The sequence below is a fragment of the Lupinus angustifolius genome, unplaced genomic scaffold, assembly GCF_001865875.1.
Source record: "Lupinus angustifolius cultivar Tanjil unplaced genomic scaffold, LupAngTanjil_v1.0 Scaffold_332, whole genome shotgun sequence".
Lineage (NCBI taxonomy): Eukaryota > Viridiplantae > Streptophyta > Magnoliopsida > Fabales > Fabaceae > Lupinus > Lupinus angustifolius.
The window spans coordinates 67,906-76,586 of record NW_017727750.1 but is presented as its reverse complement, the minus strand read 5'-3'; the positions used below and the strand labels follow the sequence as shown (position 1 = coordinate 76,586).

At 34.1% G+C, this 8,681-nt stretch overlaps 2 protein-coding genes across 2 annotated transcripts in view; both read left to right on the top strand.

Moving 5' to 3' along the window:
* Nucleotides 1-6: 6 nt before the first annotated feature.
* On the top strand, nt 7-1,727 carry LOC109341029 (conglutin beta 2-like; the record flags this gene model as incomplete). The annotated part of the gene is made up of 5 exons (XM_019578818.1): nt 7-171; nt 302-382; nt 474-794; nt 911-1,187; nt 1,449-1,727. Coding segments are annotated over 5 exons (1,038 nt in total), but the record flags the coding sequence as incomplete, so codon positions are not given.
* Nucleotides 1,728-7,648: 5,921 nt separating this feature from the next.
* LOC109341034 overlaps nt 7,649-8,681 on the top strand; it is a 2,027-nt gene continuing 994 nt past the window's right edge. The window contains exon 1 of the mRNA XM_019578823.1: nt 7,649-8,669. Coding sequence (XP_019434368.1) covers nt 7,649-8,669 — 1,021 coding nt within the window. The remainder of the gene's footprint in view (nt 8,670-8,681) is intronic.

Here is an 8,681-nt window from a genome sequence, read left to right as displayed (position 1 = left end):
GCGACAATCACGATAGTCAACCCTGATAAAAGACAAGCATATAACCTTGAGCATGGAGATGCTCTCAGACTCCCAGCTGGAACAACTTCTTATATCCTTAACCCGGATGACAACCAGAACCTTAGAGTAGTCAAGCTCGCAATACCCATCAACAACCCTGGCAACTTCTATGTAATGTTCTTTCTCCAATCATATTATCTTTTATGTTTATATCATCTAATTTTCTATGCACCCATTGCATATTTAACACCATGTAATTTTAATTTCTTCCTCCTTTCTCTCTATATTTGTATATTTATAGGATTTCTATCCATCAAGTACTAAAGACCAACAGTCTTACTTCAACGGCTTCAGTAGGAACACTTTAGAGGCCACCTTCAATGTATGACATCTGATCTGCGTTGGTTGCACAATTATTTATTGAGTATATGTACTAATGATCACATATTTGTTTGTTTGGATTTCAAATATAGACCCGTTATGAAGAGATACAAAGGATTATTTTAGGAAATGAGGACGGGCAGGAAGATGAGGAGCAAAGTCGTGGACAAGAGCAGAGCCACCAAGATGAGGGGGTGATAGTGAGAGTGTCAAAGGAACAGATCCAAGAATTGAGAAAACATGCTCAATCATCATCAGGAAAAGGCAAACCATCTGAATCTGGCCCCTTCAACTTGAGAAGCGATGAACCCATTTATTCAAACAAGTTTGGCAACTTCTACGAGATCACCCCAGACAGAAACCCTCAAGCTCAGGATTTGGATATCTCTCTCACCTTCATAGAAATTAACGAGGTACATTATTTACATCCAACCCCAAATAACAATACACACAATTCCTTGAACTTATTCACTGGTGTTGTGTCTTAGACAACAATACTATTACTAATGATTTGATTTTTTTATGTTAGGGAGGTTTGTTGTTACCACACTATAACTCAAAGGCCATATTTGTAGTCGTGGTTGATGAAGGAGAAGGAAATTATGAACTGGTGGGTATAAGAGATCAAGAACGACAACAAGATGAGCAAGAACAGGAAGAAGTGAGAAGGTACAATGCTAAATTATCAGAAGGTGACATTTTCGTAATTCCAGCAGGTCATCCAATTTCCATCAACGCTTCCTCAAATCTTCGCTTGCTTGGATTTGGCATCAATGCTGATGAAAACCAGAGGAATTTCCTTGCAGGTACCATAAACATTATTCAACTTCAAAGTTTATAATTAAATATATTTTAATTTAATCTAAACATGCTATTTAAAAGGTAGATACACAGTTATAAAATTGATCGCCAAATCACCAACTATATCTTTGGACGAAGCCAATGTGGCAACAAATTAAACTTTTGGCACAAATACCTAATTGTAAATTATAATATTTGCTTTATGACTTTGGTTTTGGCGTTACTAACTCATATTGTTATGTTTGGAAATTATTGAAAATTGAAAGGTTCTGAAGACAATGTGATAAGACAGTTAGATAAAGAAGTGAAGCAGCTTACATTCCCTGGTTCTGTTGAAGATGTTGAGAGATTAATTAAGAACCAACAACAATCTTACTTTGCAAATGCTCAACCTCAGCAGCAACAGCAAAGGGAGAAAGAGGGAAGGCGTGGAAGAAGGGGTCTTATCTTTTCCATTTAGATCACTCTTTACTAAGCTGCTATCTACTATCATATAAGAGCTCATAGTGAGCCACGATAGATTAATAAAACTAGAGTTTTACCTATGTACTATTATTAATAAAAAAATCTACCTTGAAAGTTTTACATGCAATGCCCTTCATCAATCTATATGTTCTTATGTAATTTAACTAATATAATTATATATTATATATTATATATTATACCTATTGCATTCATTGATATTGCATTTACTTCGTACTTAAAAGAATAAGAGTTTCACACACTTCTTAACTAAATTATTTTAATTCTCCAAATGAATCAAAGACAACAACTCAGATCCTAAGCCCTTGAGCTTTTTTTAGTTTCTTATTTAGAAGTATCATAGTTAATATCCCATATTATAATCCAAAGTTTTTATTTCATTTTATTTGATTTTTTTAATTGAAATATTTTTATGCAACAAAATTTAAGAAATAGTTATGTTGATATGAATTGTTTTATGAAATATGTGATGGAAGAAATCAAAATCTCATTATATTTTATACATTTAAATATATGAATAGGAAGTACACGAGATGATGCCTATATTTCAAGAATAGTCCAAGTAAAAAAAGCATTTTCAGTATATAATGTACAATAGTATCGATACATTTATAATCTTTTCGATGATAACTTTGAAAAACATGGAAAATGAGACTTGCCCATCTCATATTATATAGTATAATGACTTTCCATTTGTCTATTTCAGCCTCAAAATGATTACATCCCAACATTTAGGCAATCAAAATTCTTCTAAAAAATAACCTAGGCTTTAACATCCATCATAGACAAATCTTAAAATTGAACAAAATTATATCTTTAATGATTCTCACTTGGTGAACAAATTACAACCCTAACATTTATGAATAATCTAACATTTTCTCTTACTTCATTTTCTTCTTCACTTAAGTTAGTACTAAAACGAGATTAATATAATTACAAGGTTATATACATATATAACTAATTTTTATATTTATTGTTATTATATATATAAACAAGGTTTTATATATATATATATATATATATATATATATTTAACCTTATGCAATATTTGAAAAAAAAAAAATTTATTAATTGAGTTATATAAATGAACCGCTTCAAGTTGAGTTAAGTAATTCGCGAACTTAAACGAGTTGAACCCCAGCTAAAAAATAACCCTTATTAAACTTGAGTTGAGTTTCAAATTGAGCAGATCCTTATCGAGCTGAGTTTTAGTTCAAGCCAGTTCGACTCGTTTCCATCTCTATATGCAAATCAAGAGAAAGTTTAATCACAAGGATAGTGAATAGTGAGAGTAAGTAATGGTTGATGGTCTATGGTCACAATAAAAGTATCATAACAAAACATTTTCTTCACACCCGTTGAAAATGATTTATCAATATCACGATGATTAAATAACAAAACATTTTCATAATCAAATTGCAGAACATCGGGATGATTATCGAGTACTAAGAGCACAAAGTTCCTTTCTCATAATAGAAGCATTGTAAGAAAGCCTTTCCTACACTCTGACCAAGGTTAATTTATTATCATCCTTTTTTATAAATGATTGAGATGCTGAATAAATTGATTGTTACACAGTAGCGAAGTCATAAAAAATACGAAGTTCCTTTCTCATTAAGTATGGTGTAATACATTTCTATGCACCTTTCCAAAATTCTTAACATAATTTTCTTTCTTTTCATGGTTTACTTTCTTTCATGCCAAATCTATCTAGGAATTTATCTATACATCTTTCTTGTGACAACCTTAGGATTCCTTGAGAGGATCTCTTAGTATCTGAATACTTAATACAAAAGAAGCGTCCCCAAGATCTTTCATTTCGAAATTTTTCATTAGAAATCTCTTGGTCTCATGCAATAGTCCTATATCTTGCCTAAAAACCATACGAGTTAATAACTTGATGGAACTTGTGATTTCATTGACGAGACGCTTGTTTAAGGCTATAGATGGATTTCTTTAATTTGCATACCATTAACTTGAGCTAATTGACACAAAGTATTTTGGTTGCACCACATAGATCGTTTCTTTAATATCACCATTTAGAAACACAGTCTTAACATCCATCTGATGTAGCTCTAAATCAAAATGATCTACTAGTGCCAATATTATTCTAAAAGAATCATCCGAAGATACTAGAGTGAAAGTTTCTTAATAATCAATGTCTTCTTTCTAAGTGTAGCCTTGAGCAACTAGACGAGCTTTATATCTAGAACTTGACAATTGTGTATTAAATTTGGTTAAATAAATGTCATTGTTTCATCACTTTTTCTGAATGAACCAAATGTGAGAATCTGGGTCAAACACAATAAGGGTTTTCTGATTTAAATTGACAATTGCATAAAAAGCCTTTTTGCTTTCATGAGTGCATAATATTTTATGATTGTACGTTCTAGAACTTGATTTGTACCCGTTTCAAGATTGAAGTATGTTTATATGCATTAATATGATAGAGGAAATGAAGACTTTTTCTTTTGACCTTCAACTGCTTGCTATAAACATTGAAAACCCATTAGTTGCCCAATTTTCAGCTTGAACTTTAATGATTTTTGATAGCTACTTAAATGAGGGTTTGGGATAATTTGGGATGTTTAGTTGAAGAAATGGGAAATTTAAAAAGGCCATGTGTAGTGAAAGAAACCATAAAATTGTGAAAAAGAAAAAAAATCATCATTTCTCTTTTAGAAAAAATAATAAGAATGAATAAAAAAATGAAAATAATAATAAAAAATGTACTAAAGGAGAAAGGATTGAAAAAGTATATTGTAAAAAGAAGGATTGATCGAAAAAAGATCATATGATAAATTAAGGCTTATTAATAGAATCACAATGCTTTAGTCAGATGTCTAAAAAGTTTAAGTATTTTGAGAAACATTGATAAGCCTTTTGAAGTACCCTTTCTTTGTTTATCTCACCATAAATCATTCACCTTGACCCCATTACAACCATTTAAGGACCTCTTGATTTTTGCATGCATTCAAATACATCTAGTGCGATTTGGTCTATAATCAAGCCTATGGTAATTTACTTTCATGAAAATTTGAACGAAATAGTGACCTTTAAACACATGATAGTAATGAGAGAAGAGTGACCCAATTCATGCAGTTGTTATGACTCAAAGATTTAGGTTGAATTAAATTTGTTTGTGATTGTTTTGTCTTAATGTCTAGATTGTTTCAAAACTAACATGAGATTGCTTATTATTTTGGGTCATGGTTTCTATATCGTCATTCATGCGTGATTGTAAAAGTTAGACATAATACTTGCTTGAGGAGATTAGTCTTATGATTCTCAAAGTTTTCTGGAATTCACCTTGGATTTCTACGAAGCGATTGGATAGAAAGATCCAAGTAAATGATTCAATTGATAATCATACCACGAGAGTAGGTGCAACTTCAATTGAGTGCACGTGTCGGAGCTCGAGACAGGATGACACATATCAAAGAGCAATTCAACCTCACAACTTAAAGTTCATTAAAAGGAGAAAAACAAGGATTTGCTAGTGTAAAGGCGTAAACCCTTATCTTGGGAAATCTTCCTAAATTAGATTTCAATCCTTTTTAATATTTTCATAATTATTCTTGTCAACTATTCAATTGTTCTAAATTCACTTATAATTCTTCTTTGAGTTACATATAAATTAATTGTTATAATTAAAGTAATTTCTAGTCCTCGTGGGATCAATATTTTATTACTTGACGACATAATCGTGCACTTGCAATTTGTCTTATCAATAGGTTTTGCAACTTCATGTAATTCGACAAGATCCCAAACGTTATTATCATGCATAGACTTCATCTCATTCTTCATGACATTGATACACTTTTGAGAGTTAGAATTTTTCATGTCTTGACATTTTTTCAATGGATCATCTTATGTTATCTTGATGCCATCCTCATGTTCTTGAAGAAATACAATATAATCACCAGGAATTGCACATCCTTTCTCACTAGTGGATCTGCTTAATGGCACCTCTACTTCTTGAGGTTGTTGAATTTTTTCTTTAGGTATTTGGGAGAAAATCTCATTGTTTTTTTTGTTCTAGAATATTGTCAGGAAAAATATCCGAAACATTATCTTCTATTACCGAAGTTGTTCCTTGAATGGTAATAGACACAAGAACTTGTTCACTATTAGTGACATGTTCTTCCTCAAAGACAACATTCCTTATGTTCTCTTCCTTCCCAAAATCAACTTCCTCAAGAAATCTTGCATTTCCCATCTCAGAAAAACATCTTGAAGTGGGATCGTAAAATTTATAGCCCCGAGAGTGCTCAACATAGCCAAAAAAATAACATCTAACTGTTCTTGAGTCGAGTTTCCTTTCATGTGGCCTATAAGGCCATCCTCAGCTGAACAACCCCAAATGTGCAATGTTTTAAGCTTGGTCTTATTAACGTTTTTTCCCTCCAAAGAGACTCTAGTGAGGAAGAATGACTAAGCATAATTCTCACCTTATCCTTAAGAGTTTTGTTTCGTCGGCCAACAATACCTTTTATTTTAGGTTTGTCTGGCATAGTGTATTGCGGAACAAATCCACAAGTGCACGAGCAAGTCATCACCAAGCTCTAACTTAAGTGAGTTAAGTTTTGATGCAATATTAAACATCTCCATAATGTACTTCCTTATGTTCTATATGCTTTTATACTTCATGGAGATTAGTTCAGCCAAAAAAGCTACTAGTCTCCGCCTTCTCATTTTTGGAAAAGTATGGTTTATTTCTTCAAGGAACTTCCTTGCACTATGACCCTCAAAAATAGAATTCTAAAACACTTCTAGAATATAGTGTTTCATGATCATTAGACACATACAATAAGAGCATCCCAATTTCTCAATTTTAACCTCATCGAGGATTTACAGAGTTGAAATGGATTTCTCCACTTGAAGTACCACATCTAAATCATATAGCCGAGAATAATTTCTACGGCTTCCTTATAGACCTTAATGTCTGTCCCATTCAACAATGAGATATTCTCAATTTGAACAAAAAATATTTGTAGCACTAGTAAAAGAACAAAAGAAATTGCAATCATTCTTGCAATTAAACTCACATTAAACTTTAATACCTAAGTTCAAATGATGGTGGGGCACATCATGAGTTACCTAACACAACATTAATACTTAGTCTTTGGATAAAAATATTAACTTATAAGTGGTACGCTCAATATAGTAATCGAACATTGTTAATCAGTCATATCAAACAATAAGCTATTCTTTGGATCGACTTATTATTCACATGGAAAGGCATATGATTATTACATATTATTACTACAAGTATGTTTGTAATTTGGGCCAAATAATAATATTCCTTTGGGCTGATCACTAGTCACATAAAATGCAAACATTCATTTGGCTTGATATTTAATATCAATCACTAATGATATTTGTTTGTTAGGGTTAAACATTAATCATAATGCATGTCAAATAATCAATCTTTCTTTAGACTAATTTATCATTCACATTTTCAACCTTAAAATAGTCACATGTTTACCATCATAGACTGAAGGTTGATGATGGCTCTGGGCATGAGGAAAGAAAGTGACAGGCTCCAACTTTCGTGGAAATTTGATTAACACTCTCCAACATTCTCGGCAAAACAATGATGAAGAGTTCCAACATTCTTGGAACCACAAAGTTGAAAGCTACCAATCAAAAACCAGCTATACCTTGGTCTTGTCTGGCTACTCTGGATGAATCAGTGGAGGCTGAGTATGCCAAGGGCCCTGACCCTGCTCCAGGAATCTCGGAAGTTCAAAAAGGCAAGTCCTTTGCTCAAGCCCTCAAGGCCACGTGTGACATCTCAATCTCACAGTTGCCTCAGCCTTGTATCAAGGGAGACGCCATTACCATCAAAATCCCAGAAAAGGAGTACCAAGCAGGGCTCTAGAGGTGTAAAACCCATCTCCATGGCAGGCTCATCTTATCCAAGGGGGACTCTCCTATTCGTTTCACTGAGTTGAGAACAAAACTGCAGAGTCTCTGGAACATGATTGGAGCATGGAACATGATATCGCTGGGTCGAGGATTTTATGAGTTTGCTTTTGCTTCAATGGAGGACATGAGGACAATATGCGCAGTTGGGTCTTGGAGCTTAAAGCCAGGGTTCCTCAGGCTATCTCTTTGGTCCCCTGACTTTAACCCAAGTCTTCAGAAGGTGTCCCATTCCCAATGTTGGGTAAGGATCTTTGGCTTACCTCTGGAGTATTGGAGTCCTAAGATCTTGTTCTCCATTGCAGGGGGATTGGGGGTGCCAATATCTCTGGATGAAGCAACTTCGAATAGATCTTTTGGGCACTTTGCTAGAATATTGGTGGATGTTGACCTCAAAGGAACTCTGCCTAGCCAAATCTTGGTGGAAAGAGAAGGCTTTGCCTTCTTTGTCCACATTGAGTATGAAAATCTCCATGCTTTCTGCTCAGGCTGTCAAGTTATTGGTCATCTCATCTCTAGCTGTAGGAGAAATAAGGATGTAGGGGCAGAAATTCCTAGGCCTACTCTAGGTAGAAATGCTTTGCATCCCAAGGATACTGATCCAGGCAAGGGCCAAAAAGTGAATAACAACAAGACTGAAATGGATAATAGAAAGGAAGTGGTGAACAAAGCTAGGGAAGATGACCTGGTCATCGAATTAGAGTTTGAGAACAATGTCAACATGCCTCCTGAAATTGTCCAAAAGGAGGGGATTCCCTCAAACCCGATTGATGAGGCTTGTGATTTACAGAGCTCCTCGGATGAGGACACTAGGGAAACAAGAGTGGAGGAAACTCAGGAAAATGAGGTCATTCAACTCATTCCAGAGGAAAGATTCATTGTTCAGCAGCATGATCAAATGTGCAATGACTTGGCAGCAACAGAGACTAGAATTGTTGGAAGGTTATGGACTGATGAGGAGGAGGAAATCAATGAGGAATTGGAGGATAATGGTCCTGCCAGAGGCTCACCTAAGGAGGGAACTTTCACAAAGGCTTTGTCCAAATCTCAGAAGAAGAATCTGAGACATAAGCAAAGTCTAGAAAAGG